At 40.2% G+C, this 22,114-nt stretch overlaps 1 protein-coding gene across 1 annotated transcript; it reads left to right on the plus strand.

Moving 5' to 3' along the window:
- The first annotated feature begins 540 nt into the window (after positions 1–540).
- Positions 541–21,526, plus strand: SERPINB12 (serpin family B member 12). Its single transcript, XM_032293543.1, has 8 exons — positions 541–568; positions 9,242–9,427; positions 11,752–11,886; positions 13,209–13,349; positions 14,733–14,850; positions 17,616–17,758; positions 19,078–19,245; positions 20,220–21,526. The coding sequence occupies exons 2-8, from the start codon at positions 9,260–9,262 to the stop codon at positions 20,622–20,624; spliced, it is 1,278 nt and encodes a 425-aa protein (XP_032149434.1). The 5' UTR covers positions 541–568; positions 9,242–9,259; the 3' UTR covers positions 20,625–21,526.
- The last annotated feature ends 588 nt before the right edge of the window (positions 21,527–22,114 follow it).

Below are 22,114 nucleotides of genomic sequence, written 5' to 3' on the forward strand. Positions count from 1 at the left end.
TGCTTTGGCTAAATTTAAAATGTTTTGTGTTTTCAGTTGTAAAATATGTTTGTCAATAATCAAATAATAATTCTTATCCCTACGACACACCTGCTGCAGGAAAACAAAGGCTTTGAAATAGCTTAAAACACATTCTGCAAATCCTATGTAATATCTTAGAAGAATTTTAAAATAATATGAAAATTGAAATGTAAGAGATCATCCAAGACAATGTGTATATGAAGTAAAATACAATTCCGCTTCACCTTCTTCTAGTATAGAAATTTGAATTGAAACATGTGAGCCAAGCATTGTTTTGAGGGCTCTATAAATTGGAAAGAGCAAAGAAAATATAAGCATATTAAGATAAATATTCAATTTAGCTGAAAGCATAGCATTTGTTTTAAAAAGTATATGCCGCTTTTTTTCTTTTCCCTTTAATCTATCAATGATGCTTTTACTCTCGATTGCAAAACGGCACTGGAAAAGTGCCATGGGGGAGGGGCAAAGTCGATACATCTCCATTCCTGTCAGGGTGTGGATGGAACTTACCTGACCAGCCGTTAGCAGCAACTCCGAAGGAGAGAAGGTAAATGCTCGAATTGCCTAACAATAATTTTTAACAATGAACACTGCATTGGAAAACCATTTTAAAGAATAGAAACCCAAAAAAGATGTGATTAAAATGGAAGGATATACTTTAAAAAAAATTAAGTCAAATACTTAAAAAAAGAGAGTCAGTTTTATGATGTTTTGGAATTTCTGCAGATGTGGCAGTCCTCACTGCCACATCCGCCGCCTCCCTCAGCCCCAACCACCTGGTCAGATGCCTGCTGTGTATGATTGATTTTTAAAAAATGTAGATGTTTGAATAATTTTAAACTTTTACATACTTGACAGATTTATTTTATATTTTTTGATGAATTGTTTCTGGAAATATAAAATGGTATAATATTTAGAATATCTATATTTTAAACAATGTGAATTTAGATTTCTTTTTTTGCACCATAAGTTGGAAAACACTTTTGATGGTATCTTTCACAAATATTTCTTTGTTTTGAGATATTGGTTATCATTTAGTTTTCCGTAACCTGGTTTGAATATGTATTTCAGCAGAATAGCATCTATTTGTGTAAAGTTGGAATTTCATTCTTGAGGTGTTAGTAGCTTTGTGGGAATTATAGAAATTATAAAACATGAAATATTTTGGAGTATAAATATTTTTCTCCTTATTATATATAGGAAAAACAGTTTTATTCAGAATATTTTGGGTTGTTAGAACATCTATCTTGTCTAAATCTTTACATTTTTACTATAACGGAAAATTGTAATAAATGAACTTTTTCTTATATAGTAAATGAACTGTTTCTTATATGGTAATAAATGAACTTTTTCTTATATAGTAAAACATTAACAAAAAGCTGATTCTCTTATGCAGAACCTCTTTTAATTACAGCTGCCTGCAGAATATACAAAGTTAACATGAAATACTAAATAATTTTCTAACATTTCAAATATTAGGATTATCCACAATGAAAAATGGGTAGATGATAGCAAATCAATGCATAAATTTTATGAAGTGTTGTCATGTGCTGCCATTGTGTTCTCTACTGATGGAATACAAAGATGAATTAAAAACATTGAACCTATCTTCAAGACAATTATGCTTTGGAAGTAAAGACAGCAGTATAAAAAAATAAGTACCTTACAATGTGACAGAGGAGGTAAGGGAAACAAATGCTGTGTGGGTATTGTATGCAGTGGTGACTAATTAACTCTTTGGAGGGAGAGTTTGGAGGAAAGTGGAAGAAAGTTTTACGTGAGTAATAAAGCCAGAAAGAAAGAAAACAAACAAAACAGATCATGTGTTGATGCCTCAAAAGCCATAAAAAAGGGAAAAAAATCTTTAAAAAAATTAAAAATATTACACATTTCAGATAATTAATATTTAAAATTATCTTCAAAGCTAACAATGTAAGTTAAAATCTTAGAGGAAAGATTTTCTTTCTTGTAAAAAATTTAAAGTAGATGAAGTTTTAAAATTAAGTTGAAAATACATTACTTTCAAGGTTTTGAAGTGATAAAAGAGAGCACCAGAAAATATTGACAATTTTAAATAAATAAAAGTAAAAACAATTCTATAATAATAATAATAGAAAATAAATACTTGGAAAATGTTATAGGCAAAAATATGATAGTGTCTGTATTGATATAAAAGTGATTTTTTTTCTTTTTCTTCTAAGAACTGCTTATCATCTTTCTTATATAGCTATGTTCAGTAGGAGGTGACACTGGGGACAGTAAATGGGAGATACTGTAAGTCACTCCCAATTCGGCTAACGTTGTTTGCAATCTTGAAATCTCAATCTATATTTATCATACATTTGCACAGATTTCAATGCAATTTGAGAAGAATTTTTTGACTAAATTTTCAGTCTAGAGAAGCAACCTCCAAAGAGATTGTAGGAATCTTTGGAGAGCAAACTGGAGCTTGAGATGCACCTTCCAGAGAGGGAGTTCAGGGCCATCCTGAGATGGACTCTCAGTGCTAGGAGGTCCTTTCTACAACCTTTGGTCTTGGTAAGAGGCTCAGTCAAGACATGGATCTGCTGGTGGCATCTGCATCCCAAAGAGCCACATGGTGCTCACTCAGGGCGTGGCCTTTGTGAGCCCTAGTGTTATCTTCTCCAGAGGGTGACCTGCTATAGGAGGAAAGAGGGTGGCTTTGAAATCTGACCGAATGAACTGATTTGTATAACACCTGTGTCACATAGTAGTTGGTTGTACAATGAAGTTTATTTCTAACTTACAGGATTTTTTAAAAAATAGAGACAATATTTGTGAAATGCCAGGCATATGACAAGCTCAAATTAAACAGTAGCTCTTGGTACTATAATGTCATTGTGGGTAGAGTTAGCACTAATTACTTAAGCTGAATGAATTTTTGGGTGACCTTACTATTTTAAGAGGTTATTTCAAGTCTGTTGGAAAATAATGATGACTGAAGCAAATTGCATACAAGTTTTCCAAGTTGTAGCTTACTAAGGGGCAGCCTGTGTCAGCAATTGCCTTTAGACTCAATCAAACAGTCACTTGTTTGTATGGTGGATACTTTCCAGAGTAAACACCAAGTATGGCCTGAGACTGCTTGGGGAGCATTCCCTAAATGCATCTGGAGCCAAAATTTTACTGTGAAAAATTTCTCTTCAATTTTTCCATATACAGTACTCTTAGCCGTTGTGTTAAACACAAAGTTGCAATGACTTAAAATTAACTGCCATGTTTAGTAATATACCTAGGATACATTTTAAAATTAAACCTTATACATATATACCTCCACACACATATTAATACATAAGTGAGTAAGAAATAAGTGTAAGTTTAATGTGTAAACAATACTCCAATCAAGAAAGGAACCAGTACCAGCTTCCTAGAAGTCTCCTTCATGCCTAGTTTACGTGGTGTCCTGGAGCCAGCTCACACCAGCTCATAAGAGCTAATTATGCGTAATTCTGTGCATCTTTTTCTATCTCTGGGTACAAAGGTATTTTGTTGGCAGTTTGATCAGGTATTTTGTTGGCTGTGGGTTATTTACACCATAGAAATCAGCAAACTTGTGAATAATGGATTTTTGTTGATTTTTGCGTTTTGGGAGTCAGTTCACTAGTCTGCTGCTTCTACCTGTGGCTAACCACAGTTCTCCTCACCCATTCTTAAGGGTAGCCACTCTCTTGACTTCTAAAACCACAGATTAGTTTCGTCAGTTTTGGAACTTTATGTAAATGGAATTATAGAGCATGAAAGTTTTCATGTATGATTTCTTTTTCTTTCTTTCTTATTTTTGAGATGGAATTTCACTCTCCTTGCCCAGGCTGGAGTGCAATGGTGTGATTTTGGCTCATTGCAACCTCTACCTCTCAGAGTCAAGTGATTCTCCTGCCTCAGCCTCCCAAGTAGCTGGGATTACAGGCATGTACCATCATGCCCAGATAATTTTTATTTTTAGCAGAAACAGGGTTTCACCCTGTTGGTCAGGCTGCATGCATGATTTCTTTTAGTCAACATTATGTTATGATGTGATGTGAGATCCATGCAATTTGTTTATTCTGCTAATGATGAACATTTGCATTGTTCCTGAGTTTTGGCTATTATGAAAGTGTTGCTATGAAAATATTTGTAAATATTAAAAAAAATTTCTCAAGGTGATTTTGCTACATACCTTTGAGAAATCTCTCTTACAATTACATTTTAGTATTACAATGTTTAGATCTCCACCTTTTCTATTTCTTGCTAAGTCGATCCTGTTTTGAATACAATGGATTTGGAATTTGTGGTTTAGTCATTACTATTTTCAAATTAGTATCCATGTAATAGGTGTTACTAAAATGCCAGGGGTTTGGTCTGTGTCCTGTTGCTCACTGCACGGAGAGGCAATCACTAGGACAACAAGTGTTGCCAGGGAAGAAGGCTTTAATCAGATGATGTCAGCTAAGGAGATGGGAGATAAATCTCAGATCAGTCTCCCTCAACTTACTAAGATTGGGGGTTTACAGTGGGGAAGGAATGTAGCTGCATATGGGAAAAAAAGAATTAGGGAAGTGAAAGAAAGCAATCAAGATGAGTGAGGGTTCTGCCATCTCTGTGCATGCTATAATGTGAATTTCAGTTGCTTGATACTCTCTGAGAGGCCTTCAGATCGGTTTCCTGAGGAAGGAATTGAGATAAGACAAATGTAAGTTTCAAGCTTTAAGACCAAGAGGATCAATTTCTTTTTCTTTTTTTTCTTGAGATGGAGTCTCGCTCTGTCACAAGGCTGGAGTGCAGTGGCATGATCTTAGCTCACTGCAACCTTTGCCTCTTGGGTTCAAGCAGTTCTCCTGCATCAGCCTCCCAAATAGCTGGGACTACAGGTGCACACCACCACACCCAGCTAATTTTTATATTTTTAGCACAGACAGGGTTTCACCATGTTGGCCATGATGGTCTTGGTCTCTTGACCTTGTGACCTCATGATCTGCCCTCCTTGGCCTCCCAAAGTGCTGGGATTACAGGAGTGAGCCACGGCGCCCAGCCAGGAGATTAATTTCTACGTTTATTCGTAAAGGCCATAAACTCACTTCTATGGAACAATTAGTCTGGTTTCAAAGGGATTTTTGATAAGGACAAGACAACTAACCTTAAATTTCTTTTTCTTTTTAATTGCAGCAACATAACAAACATAACATAACATAACATAACATAACATAACATAACATAACAACATGACTTTTACTAGTAGTCTAAGCATATTTTTAGTAAATAAAAACAATGTTAAAAAGTTTAACAGTATTTTTAAAGTGCTATATTTTTAAGTTGCCTATTTGAATCTGCATTATTAGAACAACTACATCTTAATGAGTGCTTCCTACAAAATACCTTTCCCTTTCCTATTTCATTTTTGTAAATTAATATCTTACTCTTCTATGCTTCTTAAACTCTACTCCTGAAGCTGTGAATCCACTATCTGCTCTGTTAGGTCATAGATTCTCAAAGGCAGAGACTGTGTCTTGTTCAGCCCATCCTTTTATATATAGTGACTAACCCAGTGGGAGAACTTCATAATTAGGTTGGGGTCAGATTTAGGCAGTTTCTGATTTCCCACCCTGCAAAAAAAAAAAAAAAAAAAAAAAAAAAACAGACAACCCCTCAGAAGGTGATTAGCAGATAACATTTTAATCAAGTCATTAAATGTTCGTTATTTGCTATGTTTTAGACTTGTGTGTAAAGCCAGGAAAGATCTTCCTATTAAAAGTGCTTACATGTAGTCATACAACTTTAACAGCAACTGTCCGGCTGTTTGTTTGTTTGTTTTTGGTTGTTTTCTGTTACTGTTGTTCCTTCAACTCCATTGGAAGATGAGGCAGCATTAAAGCTGCACACAATTGTAATGAAAGCTTAGAGCCAGGTAACACTCAGAAAAGGGAATTGTTGCTGGGGGGAAGAGCATCACAGCACTCCTGGAAAGTAGTTCACAAAGCTTGTAGAAGCTTGATGAAGAAATGGGCAGAGAGAGTGTTGGAGTGTTTTGCAGCCCACAGAGTAAGTGTAGTGCCAGAATTAGATGGAATATGAAAAGCTGTGTGATCTAGGAGGAAGCAGCCCTGGGCATGAAATCTTAGCCCTGCTTTGCTTCTGGCCAGCTGCATGAGCTGCATGATTGTTGCAAGTCACTTCATCTCATCCGGCCTCAGTTTTTTTATCTTGAGAAGCAGGGAGTTGGCCTGCATGAGTAGTCATGTCCTTTCTAAAGCAGGCAAGACTCTGATCATTTAGTTCTAGGAGTGCTCATGCCAGAAAACAACACCTTCTACTCTGATGCCAGAAGGCAGCAGGGGTGAAGCCAAGGGGTTAGCTGGAACATTTGAAGAGCCAGGCAGGTTGGGATCATTCAGTCTTTCTGTCCAACCCCTTCTTTTTCTTCACTATAGTCAGGCTCTAGTCTTCCTTTAATAGTGATAACCAAATGGCCAGAATGCCCTTTACCTTCTCCTCCTTTGTTGCTGAAGATTTTGATCAAACATCAACCTAAGTTGTACAACCAAGATTTAAAAAAATACTAGACTACATTTCATACAAAAGTTTATCATTAATCAAAAACCTGTGAAATCCCCCCAACTCTGACCATCTTTCATTTATTGTTTTTCTTTTCTTTCTTGGTAGACTTGTTACTAGATGGGTAATGTGAGCCACATGTAGAGAAAATATATTGGACATGAAGATGTTTAACAACATATCTAAGAGTAGCTTTCTGAGATGTGAGGCATTACTGAATTTCCAGACACATCCGGGACATCCATTACTCAAAAAACACCCATCAATTAGGGCAGAATGCTCCTGAAAAAATTCTGATGTTCTATGGTTACCCTCAAATTAGTTTGAAAATACAAAGTAGGTCTCAAACCCTGTTCACAGATGCAAGATGAGACCTGTGAGTCAGGTACAAACTTGGCAGAAAGAAAATGTCAGAATAAAATGCACTATAAGCTGAATAAGGAAGAGACGTACCCACATATAGTAGGCATGTATTTGATCACCTATCATCAGTTGAGGGGCAACTTAGAAATAATAGATACAGTAGAAAGAGTACTTAGTTTTGGGCCAAATATATGTGCTATTTGATTCTGCAGTTTTCTTTTCTGAAAAAGAGGGAATGATCATATTTACCTTGCAGAGTTGCAGGATTAAAGGTAACATATGGAAGACACTTAGCACACATTAGACACATTTTTTAAAAAGTTACATAATGTTATCTTTTGAATTAGGTTTTACAAGCTAAAAAAGCCTATATTAACTGGGAAAGTATTAAAACAAAGTACACCATTCCATTCACTGCAGCAATATTTCTTTATGCTTATGGTGTGCCATATCTGATGATAAAAACACAAATAAGAGGGTTTACATTTCTATCTTGGAAATACACAATATCCATAGGCAAAGAGACAAAAGAAAAGGCATTTACTCTGAGAGGAATAGATCAGTGGTGAGATCTACATATTCTCTTGATACTCTGGAATAGATTGGGTGGGGAAGGCAAGATACCTGTTCTTAGGGAAGTCACCGTCTTACTTGGTTCTGTATTATCTGTGCTTCCATGCTGCCAAAGAGGACACCAAGCCTGGTGATATGGTTTGGCTCTGTGTCCCCACTCAATTCTCCTCTCATATTGTAATCCCATAATCCCCACATGTCGAGGGAGGGACCTGGTGGGAGGTGATTGGATCATGGGGGCAGTTTCCCCCATGCTGTTCTCATGATAGTGAGTGAGTTCTCACGAGATCTGGTAGTTTTGTAAGTGTTTGGCAGTTCCTCCTTTTCTTCCTCTCTCTCCTACTGTCTGGTGAAGAAAGTACTTCCTGCTTCATCTCCTTCTGCCACAATTGTAAGCTTCCTGAGATCTCCCTAGCCATGCGGAACTGTGAGTCAATTAAAACTCTTTTCTTTATAAATTGCCCAGTCTCTGGTATTTCTTTATATAGTATGAAAATGGACTAGTACACTTGGTGACATCAAAATCCCTGGCATCATTCAAATTTACTATGGCTTGAATAATATGAATGACTGACCAAAGTGCCTCAAGTTCTGTAGTTTGCATGTGGGATGAGTCAAACGGGGGTGAGAATGTTAACAAGGGCCATGGCCCATGGAATTTGCTGGGCATAACCTCAGTCACAGAGCAACAAAGGGAGAATACAGGTAAAAGATGTAAGCAGAACCAGTCACAATCTGTGGAGAAGAATGAGATGGGGTAATGTTTGCTTGGCTGCTAACTTGAGCATAAAGAGTGTTAGCCTTTGGCTCCATTTTGCCTGAATACAGGCAGTTCCACCACATAGTGGGTAGGATTGTGTCCCCTAAAAACATGGATTAAGTCCTAATCACTCGACCTGTGAATATGACCTTGTTTGGAAATAGGGTCTTTGGAGATTAATAAAATTAGGAGAGGTTGTACTGGCTTAGGATGGGCCCTAAGTCAATGACTGCTATCTTTAAAAGAAGAGGGAAACTTGGATAACACATTTAAGATAAAGACAAGAATGTGAAGATTGAGGCAGAGACTTGAGTGATTTGTCTGCAAGTCAAGGAACATCAAGGTTTGCTGGCAACCACCAGAAACTGAGAGAGGCATGAAACAGATTTTCCCTGAGAGTCTCGAAATGAACCAAATCTGTCAACATCTCGATTTTGGAAGTCTGTCCCCCAGCACTGTGGGAAAATAAACTCCCACTGTTTAAAATACTCATCTGTGGTAATTTCTTATGGCAGCCACAGAAAACAAATTCACACTACTAAATGAAAATATTAGTAATATTTCTCTGGGTCCCTTTGCCTGATGGCTTTTTCCCATGGTAGCTGACCTTAGCTCAATTTCTTCTTCAAGACTTTGATCCGTGTTTATCTCTTCTGTGGGGTCTACTTTGACTCCCAATCGAATGCTGCATCCTGACCTCTAACCCATAAGGAATCCTTGATACTTTTTTTCATGTAGCGTTTCTCACTATCTAACATACAGCATACAGTAATTAATTACTAATTAATATCTCTATCAATATTAATATCAACACCAATATTTATATACAGGGATGATAAAGACTTTAGTTTTCCAGTTCTTAATAGCATACTGAGTAATTACATGATTGTATTTCAGGTATATAAAACAAGAATTATTTGTTCACTTATTTTCTTTCAATCACCATTTTCTTTCTTCTTTTTTTTTTTGTTTTAGATTGTTATAAGTTTTACAATGGACTCCCTTGTTGCAGCAAACACCAAATTTTGCTTTGATCTTTTCCAAGAGATAAGCAAAGTTGATCGTCGTAAAAACGTATTTTTCTCTCCCCTGAGCCTCTCAGCTGCCCTTGGTATGGTCCGCCTAGGGGCTAGAAATGACAGTGCGCATCAGATTGATGAGGTACGTATCCGCTATGGTGCTACACAGGGTCCTGAACTCTGGGTCCATACTCAAAAGTCAGACGCTAATCTCACTCAGGCAAGCCAAGGGGCTTGCTGCACCCTGGGCGTGGTCAGAACCCATCCCTGTCTCTGAGTCTTTATCTGTATTTCCCCCACCTTACTTCCTCTTCGATCCTACTGTTCTTAAAGGCTCAGTTGAAGTTCTACCTTCTTTAGGGTGCTCCCCAACCTCACATGTGGCAGCTGTTCTCATTTATCTCCATCTCTATATGCATGTCTGTCACTCTTTTACTCTATGATTACTAATACCAATATTGTTAGCAAATTTTAGTTTGTGTATATGTCTTCTCTCTCACTCATTTCATTAAATAAATATTTGTTAAGCACCATATATGTATCCAGTAGCTAGAGGGCTTGGTGTCCTCCTGGACTCTTTCTTTCACTTTATACCACCTTTGTCAGAAAATTCTGTTGGCTTTTCTTTTGAAATATATCCATAACCCAGGTACTTCTCCCAGTCTCCCTGAGGTCTGAACCACCACCATATTTTCTCACCCGTCTAGTGCAACAGCCTCCTGATGGCCTTTCCTGCTCTCACTGGCAGTCTGTTCTTAGCAGAGCAGCCCGAGAGACCTTTTTAAAACCTGAGTCAGATTCTGTTTTCCATCTGTTCAAAAACCTGGATTTCTCATTTCACTCATGATAGACGTTTAAGTCCTTACAATGGCCCACAAGGATCTTGGGAGATGAATCCCAGACAAGCCCCATGACTCCATCTCTCACTCTTATCCCTCCTCACTGTGCTGTCACACCGGCCTCCTGGCTTCCTTGGGTAAGCCATGCCCATCCTATCTTGAGGCCTTTGCTCTGGGTCCCTTTGCCTGATGGCTTTTTCCCATGGTAGCTGACCTTAGCTCAATTTCTTCTTCAAGACTTTGATCCGTGTTTATCTCTTCTGTGGGGTCTACTTTGACCTCCCAATCTAATGCTGCATCCTGACCTCTAACCCATAAGGAATCCTTGATACTTTTTTTCATGTAGCGTTTCTCACTATCTAACATACAGCATACAGTAATTAATTACTATGTGTCTTGATTTTTGCATGCCTCCTCCACCAAGGATATTTGGTGATAGTTGCTTAACCCTAAACTCTAGGTTCTGGATACCATCAACAGCAATAACCTCATGTGATCTGTGATTCCTTTCTGAGTATGCCCTAGAGGGCAGGTATCTTTGTCCTAGTACAGCACCTGGCTTACAGTGGGCATCTAATAAACATTTCTAGAAAAAATAAATAAAGCTTATAGGACAAGTCCCCAAATAAACTACACGTTCCGAGGTTGGCCTCTGCTTCCTTGGATGTAGCACATGACATAGGGATTATGTACAAATCAGGCTGTTTTCCCTGAAGATGGAGGAGTAGAATTTATGGATTAAGGCAGCATATGTTTCTGGGGTCATTCTGCTTTATTCATCTACTTAGATTTGGTGTATTATTTTCTTTTTTCCCCCAAATTTTATTTATTTATTTTTTATTATACTTTAAATTCTGCAGTACGTGTGCAGTATGTTATTTTCTTATTCCACTATCAAAACTTAGCTTTAGAGTATGGTTTGCATCTTGCAGGGCAGAATTCAGACATTCTTTCTCAGGCACTTGAGGGCACCTGCCAACCAGCTGGGTGTGAGCAGTGCAGGAAGTGACACCTGCCTCCTACCTTTCTACCAGGTCTGGATAGCTTGTCTTTTGCTGTCTTCACTCCCTTGACTCATGTGAAACTCTAGATCAGCACTGTCTGACACAAATGTAACAAGAACCACGTAGTCATTTAAAAATTTTTAATAGCTACCTTACAAAAGTAAAAAGAAACAGGTGAGGCTAATTTTAATAATAAATTTTACTTAACCTAGTATATGCAAAATATCATATCCACATATAATCAATATAACAATTTTAGTGAGCTCTTTTATTTTTTGATTTTCGTGCTATCTTCAAGATCTGGTGTGTATTTTGCACTTACAGTCAATTCAGATTGGTTATCGATCAAATGCTCCATAGCTACATTTAGCTTGTGGATACCTCTATATTCTTTTAGTTTGGTTGTATTTATTCATAAATGCTGTCCCAGGGTAGTTGGTTCTTCATCTCCACTTCTCCTCCCAACCCAAGGACAGAAGCACCCAGTTTCCTTTAAACAGTTGTTGATTGTTTTGCTTGACTATGTAATCATTGTTACTGTCTCATTATGAAAATTTTTCTGAAGTTACTCAGGCTTCCCTCCGTTCGTATTGTCTGAAAGACCTCATCCCATTATCACGCAGGTATTACATTTCAATGAGTTTTCCCAGAATGAAAGCAAAGAACCTGACCCCTGTCTGAAAAGCAACAAACAAAAAGTACTGGCTGACAGCTCTCTGGAGGGGCAGAAAAAAGCGACAGAACCTCTGGATCAGCAGGTGAGCCGCCACTGTAAACTTTTGCCCTTCTTATTTACAAACTGCTTATTGTGGCTCTATGCTATTTGGTGATAGTTGCTTATCCCCTAACATTAGGTTCTAGATACCATCAACAGCAATAACCCCATGTGATCTGTGATTCCTTTCTGAGTATGCATCCCAGATGTCCTTGGCTATGCTAGTTTCCTAAAGAGTAGGATTTGGTATCTTCTGCTTATGATAAAGAAATCTAGATCATTACCCTGCCCCTCATCTGCTTCTACAGGCCACAGGGCCCTAACACAGAGCATGGTCGAAGATGAAAGGGGTAAGGGGTAGGGTCATCTGTGGAATTCTTACTGTCTCCCGCCACCTCTGCTTGTTCCATTTGGTACTGAAATCTGTACTGACAGACAAAAATTTTATTGGCTGCCTCATCCCAGTAGGAGGGAAGATATTCTCCAAGGTATATGTCCCCCTGCCTTAGAAAGTTTAAGAGGAGGGTGGAGAGATGATTGCCTTTTTTTTTTTTTTTCCCCTGAGACGAAGTCTCACTCTGTCACCCAGGCTGGAGTACAATGGTGCAATCTTGGCTCACTGCAACCTCTGCTTCCTGGGTTTAAGCAATTCTCCTGCTTCAGCCTCCAGAGTAGCTAAGATTACAGGTGTGAGCCACTGTGCCTGGCCTCTTTTATATTTTTAAATATAAATAAAATCAGAGGACAGGCACAGTGGCTCATGCTTATAATCCCAGCACTTTGGGAGGCCGAGGCAGGCAGATCACGAGGTCAAGAGATTGAGACCATCCTGGCCAACATGGTAAAACCCTGTCCCTACTAAAAATATAAAAATTAGCTGGGCATGGTGGCACATGCCTGTGGTCCCAGCTACTCGGGAGACTGAGGCAGGAGAATCACTTGAACCCGGGAGGCAAAGGTTGCAGTGAGCTGAGATTGTGCCACTGTACTCCAGCCTGGGCAATAGAGTAAGACTCCATCTCAACAACAACAACAACAACAACAACAACAACAACAACAACAAAAAAAGAAATAAAAAATCAGGGCATGTCAGTATGAAATATAATGAGTGTTGCTGAGTTCCCCAGATGTATTTTTCCTGGATGATCTTGATATAGATGCAGGAGCCATAATCTTCCACTGGGACCACTTCTCACCCTGCATTCCTGTGTTCCTCCCAGCTCTCTACCCCTGCATAGTAGCACAGACAACTGACATCTCCCTGAGGAGCTCTATCTTGCTTCTGTACGAAACACCCATCCATTAGTGGTGTTTGGCTCTTCCGATAGATGCAGTGAAGTCACATTTTGTTTCTTTTTTCTTTAGGATGAGTCCTTAAACAATGAGAATGGACTGCTCAGCTGCTACTTTGGGCAGCTTCTCTCCAAATTAGATAGGATCAAGACTGATTACACCCTGAGTATTGCCAACAGGCTTTATGGAGATCAGGAATTCCTAATCTCTCAGGTGAGTTGCACATAAAAGGTGACTAAAGCTACCCTGTAGCATACTATTTAAAAATCAGGGAGTCGCTGGGTTACTTACCTGCCATCTAGAACACAAATCTTTTTGACAGGATGATGTGCTGTGAACTGGTGAGGTGTCCAGGACCTCCCTCTCTCAGCCCCACGCTTTTGTTCTCTTCTTCCCAGTGTTCAACATGAGCAATTTACGAGGCCCATTGTGGGTGGAATACAGGGAGTGGAAGAGGGTTGTGTGAGTAACGGAGCCTTTGAAGCACGTGTGGGCTTGGTAATAGCATCCTCTCTTGACTGTCTTCCCAGTCAAGGTGCCTGGTTGCTGCACTTCTCTCTCCCTCATCTGGTGGGTTGCCCCCAAGATGTTTCTCTAGAATCTCCTTTTGTGCCAGGATCAGGCTACCCCCACAATGCAGTTGTGTTCACTGTGCTCTTTTGAGAGTCGGGTAGCAGGAGAAGATGGCATTCTGGCATTCGGAGCTAAAAAAGCACAGGACTTGTCTCTGTGGCTAAACACCTTTGTATCTAGAGCAAACTGTGTCTCCATCTGGGCTTCAGTTTCCTCTTGAATCACTAGAAGGGGCCATGTGCTAAACAATAAATGTGGGAAATATGACCAATGACAAAGACGTGACATGGCTGGTTACTGGGGGACTAGCCAGGGGTTGGATGGCTTCCTTTGGCCAAAATAAGTGTGTTCCCTTGCAATGAAAATAAGACTTTTCATACTGGGTTTTTAAAAACTAGCTTTTTTTTATGAGATATAAATTCACATATTAAACAATTTACCTATTAAAAGTATATAAACCAATGAGTTTGCTATATTATGTTACTGACTTTTTAAAATTACAATAAATACATATAAAATTTACCATTTTAACCATGTTTATGTGTACATTTCAGTGGCATTAATTACATTCACAATGTTGCATAACCATCACCCTATATATTTCTGAAATCTTTTTTCTTCATCACTCCAAACAGAAACTCTGCAACCATTAAGCAGGGGGTGAATTCTTATAAACAGAAGCATTTTCCAGCCAAATCTCTCAAGTTACCTGATATTTACCTTGTGATGGCTCCACAGATGGGTTGTTTACATAAAAAGATATCCAGTAGAAAAGGCTTGTCCCCCTGTAACTATAGACTGTTCATCAATAATGTTTGATATCCTCATTTGTCACTGTGAAAACTGAAATGTCTCTGGCTAGTTTAAGACTGGAGATGGATAGACACTGTTAGGGCTGTCCCTGCGATGTGAAATGACCAGGCTCATCCTTCTTGGGAGGCTTCTCTGGAGAGCCTCACTCCTAACTACAAGCATCATTGCCTGATTTTATTGCACTGTTTCTTTTTTATTCCAATTGTACAGGAATACTTAGATAGTGTGATTCAATTTTACCACACGACGATTGAAAGTGTTGATTTCCGAAAAAACGCTGAAAAATCCAGACAAGAGATTAACTTCTGGGTTGAATGTCAATCCCAAGGTAAGAAAGCCCAAAAGCATGGGAGCTGATGCTGGTTTCTGTTTAAAAGAAAATCAGTCTGCCTAACTTTGCAGATTGCTGCTCTGTTGTGGACCAGAGGTTCACATATGTGGACTGTGTTCAAAGCACGGTTTGCAGAATGAGATGCCATCTCACGCCAGTCAGAATGACTGTTATTAAAAAGTTAAAAAACAACAGATTCTGGCAAGGCTGCAGAGAAAAGGGGAACACTTATACACTATTAGTGGGAATGTAAATTAGCCATTGTGGAAAGCGGTTTGGAAATTTCTCAAAGAAGTGAAAACAAAGCTATCATTTGACCCAGCAATCCCATTACTTGGTATATATCCAAAAAATATGGAACATTCTACCAAAAATACATATGCACTCATATGTTAGTCACTACGCTATTCACAATAGCAAAGACATGGAATTGACCTAACTGCCCATCAATGGTGGATTGGGTAAAGAAAATGTGTTACATACGTACCATGGAATACTACACAACCACAAAAAAGAATGAAATCATGTCCTTTGAGGTAACATGGATGGAAACAGAGGCCATAATCCTGTGAATTAACACAGGAACAGAAAAGCAAATATTGCGTGTTCTCACTTATAAGTGGGAGCTAAACATTGAGGACACATGGGCATAAATATGGGAAGGAACAATGGACCCTGCAGACACTACCAGGGCAGGGAGGGAAAGAGAGGAATGGGCTGAAAAACTACCTATTGGGTACTATGCCTACTCCCTGTGTGCAATATACCCACATGACAAACCTGTACATGGACTCCCTGTATTTAAAATAACAGTTGAAATTAAAAAAAAACAACAACAACAAAAAACCATGATCTGAAAAGCATCGAACAGTTAAACTGCTTAGATATTGATGTTATTTAATGTTGCTATTTTGGTCTCTGGTCTTACTGGCATTGGGTGGGAAAGAAGGGAGGAGACCAGACTCACTGGTGCTGATCTTCTAGGTGGGGCTTAGAGAATGCTCCCTTCTGCCAGTGCCTGTGTGAATCTGAAAAACAGAATAAACTCTTTCCTCCAGGCATAAAGTTAGCAACCTGAAGGGTCAGGTCAGGCTGCTGGACACAGACTAGGCCCTTTTTTGATCACCACTGTGGAGATGGCAAAGTTGTTCATGTGCAGTGAAAAGTTTGGGGTGCATGAGAGAGCACGGGTAGTGTCCTGCATCTTCTGCCTTCAGAGTGAGACTGTGACCCCAGGCATTTGCACCAGTTCTGAGTGACTGGAGACCGGGAAATGATAGCTGACTTATTTTAGGCTCTCTTTCGTACCAGTGGGACACTTTCTATTTCTCCCTTCCATTTGGTGACTTTCTCTCCCTGCCTGTTTTTCTCACACTGACTTCCAGATGGGATACCCCTGTGTGGCCTTTCCTTGGAAGAAATCTCTAAATTCCAAAATTATTGCTACTTTCTTCTTTCAAGTGCCACAAAAATGACCATCCCTTCAAGGCTGTACTTAGCTGTCAAAAGGAAAGCAATTCATTAAAAAAGTTCATATTAAGGCCTGAATATGTACTTTCCCCTTAGTGAGTTAACTCCTCCAGAGTACTTTTAAACATAGATGATGCCAACCTTATCCATTATTATCTGATTTAAGTAGAGCTCTTCTTGAAATGGAAGATCTTTTCTTCTTAAGACATCTGCAGGCATTCAAGTAACTGGCTATTTCGTAGTTTGAGTCAGAAAAGGGTATACCCGGAAGCTGGGCTATTGCCTGCTAGCTTGGGGCTTTTCAAATTGGCCTTAGGGCTGTGGAAGGAGCCCTAGAGCTGAGCCCAAAGGTGGAAGGCCTGAGGACCTGCTCCCACCAGTCTTACTGCTTCTTGGCTGTGTGACTTCAGCTCTTCCTAGATGCAATATATTCTTCTGTGAAGAGGACATAACAATTCCTCCTTCTCGTGATTAATGTGGGATGGAATGAGAAAGGGAATGTGAAAGTATCTATAAAATAGGTTTCATGTCATGGCCTAGCACATTTATGTGTATTTTTGTTTATATGTAAGCATATATCCTATGCTATGCTGAGTGCTTGAGACAGGAAGTTTATGTTGTGGTTCTTTGTTCTCAAGGGAGCTTATCATATTGTCAGATGACTGAATATATAATTTCAAAGATAAACCATAGTATAGATGTCTAATGACAAGTTCCAAACACGAGCAATACAAGGAATCAAAAAAGATTCCTTCTGTTACAGTGCTGTGATTGGACTCTTACAGGGTGGAGTGAGAGGGTCTTTCCCCTGCCCCATCACCCCCTCCCTTATGTCCATCCAGGACTATGAATTAATCTTCTTAGGTTAGTTCTTGAACGAGACACTCCCCAGTCTTGGGGGTCATAAGCTGCATTGAAAAATGTTACTGGCTGGGTGTGGTGGCTCATGCCTGTAATCCCAGCACTTTGGGAGGCCAAGCGGGGAGAATCACCTGAGGTCAGGAGTTCAAGACCAGCCTGGCCAACATGATGAAACACCATCTCTACTAAAAATTAAAAAAAATTAGCCAGGCATGGTGGCGAGTGCCTGTAATCCCAGCTACTTGGGAGGCTGAGGCAGGAGAATCATTGGAACCCGGAAGGTGGAGGTTGCAGTGAGCCAGGATCACACCATTGCACTCCAGCCTGGGAGACAAGAGCGAAACTCCATCTCAAAAAAAAAAAAAAAATTATCTACATGAATACTTTTGATACAATTCATTCTCAGGATATTTTCTGGGATCTTTTTTTAGGTAAAATCAAGGAACTCTTCAGCAAGGACATTATTGATGCTGGGACTGTGCTGGTACTGGTGAATGCTGTTTACTTCAAGGCCAAATGGGAAAAATATTTTGACTGTGAAAACACAGTGGATGCACCCTTCTGTCTAAATGCGGTACTGTTTCAGGACTCATGGTTTTCTAGCTATCCAATTCATAATTTCCACTAGGAATGATTTGCAATATGCATACTCAAAAAGTGACAGCTTACATTTACAGTAAGAACATTTTTCATTGATGAGAACCCATACCTGAATTTCATTGAGCATTTTTGTGCCAGGTGCTCCCAGTACTGAACATTTTTCCATTTATTATTTCATTTGTTCCCCCAAAGAGCATTATGAGATGGGTGTTACTATAATTTTCACTTAGGATTTGAGACATAAAATGGAAAGGCTAAGTTAGTTAGCCAGATGCGTGCATTAGGATTCAATCTGTGAGCATTTGCCCAGAAATCTGTGTTCTAAGCTAGTAGATTTAGAACAGGAGGAAATGGCAAGGGTCGGATCCCAGCCACCCACCTGTCAGCAGGCTAGCTTATTATTGGAGATGCATTTTTCTCTCAAGCACTGAATTTCCCCATCTGCAGGTTGATGACCCCTCACCCCCCAGCTTGACGTTATTGTGAGATTTAAGGTGCCTGGGGTTTGTGCCTTCCCTCTGAAGGAGCAAGTGTTGCTATTTAATATGGAGATGATTCTCCCTTAACCATGGCTCCCCTTGGTGCTGTGTGGCAGCGTCATCCAGGCCAGATGGCATGGGGTGGTGTGAGACCAGCAGGCTGGGCCAGGGCAGGCCCTGCAGGGGGACAGCTGGCAGGCTGTGTTTCTGCTGACTTAGCAGTGGAGATGCTTTGATAGTAAGCCTACCAATCATCATCTTGGGAGATGAAGAACTGATTAAAAACACGAAAAGGGCCAGGCATGGTGGCTCACACATGTAATCCCCGCATTTGGGGAGGCTGAGAATGAAGGATCACTTGAGACTAGGAGTTTGAGACCAGCCTGGGCAACATAGGGAGAGCCTGTCTCTACAAAAAATAAAAAAAACTAGCCAGGTATGCTGGTCTGCGCTGGTAGTCCAAGCTAGTCAGGAAGCTGAGGTGGGAGGATTACCTGAGCCCAGGAAAGCGAGGCTGCAGTGAGCTGCAGGGGCACCCCTGTACTCCAGCCTAGGTAACAGAGCAAGACCCTGCCTCAAAAACAAGCAAACACCCCCGCCCACCCACTCCACAACAACAACGAAAAAGACACGGAAAGACAAAGTATTGGCAAAGTAGGGCCCACGGATGAATGGGCAGACTCTTGTAGGCTAGCTCAGGACTGTTGGAGACCCTTCTCATCTTCAGAAATCCCTGTCCTCAGTGAGGCTGGGGCCATATGAATTTGGGAGCTTCCCATAGCCCTCCTGTGACTTCCTACCTTGACTACTGCAGAATGAAAAGAAGAGTGTGAAGATGATGATGCAAAAAGGCCTCTATAGAATTGGCTTCATAGAGGAGCTGAAGGCACAGATCCTGGAAATGAGGTATACCAAGGGGAAGCTCAGCATGTTTGTCCTGCTGCCGTCTGACTCTGAAGATAACTTGAAGGGTCTGGAAGAGGTAATTCTTCATTTCTACATCTCTATAAATTATTTAACAATAGATCTTTAGAGAACGACACGGTTCTACCCTCTCCCAAGGCAATACTGTATCTCACCTGTCAGAGACATCAAATAATATATAAGAATCTGAATTAGATTAGCTATTTATTCCTCATTTGTTTAGAATTAAACAACAAATGCCAGAAATATTGGGATTGGAGTTTCTTCTTTAATCTCATAGGTCTCTGCAACTGTTTTAGCAAGACAAGGAATCTGGGTTCTAAGTAACTTGAGAAGTTTTCAAGCTTCCCCTTTTCTCTGAGTATCCTGACGTCTGGCCTCTTACCCATACCATTTTTCTATAGCTCAGTTAAAGACCTGTTAGCTGAATCCTGTTTTTGGGAACACGTACCTTGACAGAAGTATAGGTAGTGACAGCAGAATAGATTGCTTGTGAGGTAGGAATTAATAAAGGCTGGAGAAACTCAGCTACGTATTGTCCAAAGGGGTAAAGAGATAAAAGAAAGACACAAAGTGAGAGAGAAAGACCAATATAGCAGGTACAGTAGTTACAACATCAATAACAACCATTATTCGGAATTGCCACGTGCTATCACTGTGTTAAGTACTTTATACATATGATTTTGTTCATGTTTGCAAGAACTTAATTGTATTATCTCTATATAATGGAAGAGGAAATTTAACTTCAGAAACTTATGACTTGGCCACAGCACCCAATTAATAGACTGAGCTTTGCTGGGCTTTGAACACTTGTCTGTCAAACACCAAAGCATGCTGGAACCTGAGTTGTCCCATATCTTCTTTTAAAGAAGAAACATATTTGCTTGAAGTTTCAAATGAAATCAGACTATTCTCTGGCTTAGAGAAAGGCCTTGAACGTTGTCACCAACCACTTCAGGCACTTTGAAGTAATTGGGGGATTCTTTGTGTTCTCATAATCTGATCTTAAATATTATTTCTTTCCTCTTGTAGCTTGAAAGACAAATTACCTATGAAAAAATAGCGGCCTGGAGTAGCTCAGAAAACATGTCAGAAGAATCGGTGGTCCTATCCTTCCCCCAGTTCACCCTGGAAGACAGCTATGATCTCATTTCCATTTTACAAGACATGGGCATTACAGATATCTTTGACCAAACGAGGGCTGATCTTACTGGAATCTCTCCAAGTCCCAATTTGTATTTGTCAAAAATTGTCCACAAAACTTTTGTGGAGGTGGATGAAAATGGCACTCAGGCAGCTGCAGCCACTGGGGCTGTTGTCTCGGAAAGGTCCTTATCAACTTGGGTGGAGTTTAATGCCAACCACCCTTTTCTGTTTTTCATTAGACACAACAAAACCCAAACCATTCTCTTCTATGGCAGGGTCTGCTCTCCTTAAAAGGGGCATGCTGCTCTAATACTTTGTAGCTGGAGGAAAATATCAATACAGTCTTCCTCTGGCATAACATGGGCACTTAAGTTGTTGGTAATATCTAAAGCATCCCCTTCATTCTCCAGCCATCAGCCTGTGCTTATCTTGATCTTTCTGTCACCCTATAGCTTATTTTCTTCTGAGTCTGTTAGTATTGAAGGGCTATTGTTCTCTACCCTAAACGTTCAAGCATATAAATTCGCCCTCTGTGACCTGAAAGTCAGCACAATTCAGAACAGTACCTACCTCCTTTTGAAAGAATCCCAAAAGTTCAGGTCATTAGACTATTTCTAAGAGATGGCAAACTCAGAAACCACTTTAACATGGCTGGCAAGAGAACATGCATGACTGGAATGTGTTTGGAAACTTAGCTCTGTTTCTGGGGTAGTTATAATTGTGGTCATCACTGGGCAAGATGCACTATTCTTCCTTTGACACCTACTGCATGGAAGATGTCCTGTGAGGTCTTTTCTTCTAGGAGAAGGTAAGACCTGGGTGTATTTAACTGATAGCTCAAAGATGTATGCATGCCCCAACCAGCACTCATTTTGCATAGAGCAGGGGAATGATATTTGTCTTATGATTTTGACACTGACCCAGGAAAGTGGCCAGTGGATATAGAGGAGGTTTGTCTCAGTTTTTCTTATCGAGTCCCCCATCATTATCATCAAACACTTCCCTCTGTCTCTCCTCCCCTTTGCTCCAAGAATTCCCACCTGTGGCTAGTTACTCTTATGCACCCAGCACTGTCAGCCATGGAGAGGAGTGCTGCTGCCATCGTGGACTGCTGGTCTCCCTGTTACCCTCTCTCTGCCTTCTGGCCACGTGGACTTTTGTGTCTTCCCGGAGGTCTTATGCCAGGCCACACGGTGAGATGAGGCTTGAGCCTGGACACGATGTCCATAGAAACACTTGTTGGCTGGGCATGGTGGCTCATGCCTCTAATTCCAGCACTTCTTGGGAGGCTGAGTCAGGTGGATCACTTAAGTCCAGGAATTCAAGACCAGCCTGGGCAACATATTGAGACCCTGACTCTATAAAAAATAAAATTAGCTGGGCATGGTGGTATGCACCTGTAGTCCCAGCTACTTGGGAGGCTGAGGTGGGAAGATTGTTTGAGCCCAGGAGGCAGAAGCTGCAGTGAGTCGAGATGGCACCATTGCACTCCAGCCTGGGCGACAGAGCAAGACCTTGCCTCAAAAAAAAGCCAAAAAGCCAAAACAAAACCTGAATCCATTGTCAAGAAGGCCATTGGCCTCATCTCAAGCTCTAGTCTACTGAAGTCCTGACCCCTGAGTGTTCCTACTCATGGACTCAGGGCCTCTGTTCTCTGGCGTGGCCATCTGAATTCTTAATTTCTGCCTTAGCTGAGAGTTCTACCATGACCACCAACGTGTCTGACTCACGTCTCTTTGGAGTCAGTCTCTTTCCTATAGAGGTGGGCTTCAGGTCTTGCT

The sequence above is a fragment of the Sapajus apella genome, unplaced genomic scaffold (genome assembly GCF_009761245.1).
Source record: "Sapajus apella isolate SASKATOON/1434 unplaced genomic scaffold, GSC_monkey_1.0 scaffold30, whole genome shotgun sequence".
Taxonomy (NCBI): domain Eukaryota; kingdom Metazoa; phylum Chordata; class Mammalia; order Primates; family Cebidae; genus Sapajus; species Sapajus apella.

Excerpts from the sequence above, each read along its gene's own strand:
- SERPINB12 (XM_032293543.1), top strand. The coding sequence starts at position 9,260 with ATGGACTCCCTTGTTGCAGCAAACACCAAATTTTGCTTTGATCTTTTC. Across the intron at positions 11,887-13,208 it reads CAGAACCTCTGGATCAGCAG|GATGAGTCCTTAAACAATGA; the intron begins GTGAGCCGCCAC and ends TTTTTTCTTTAG. Across the intron at positions 19,246-20,219 it reads ACTTGAAGGGTCTGGAAGAG|CTTGAAAGACAAATTACCTA; the intron begins GTAATTCTTCAT and ends TTCCTCTTGTAG.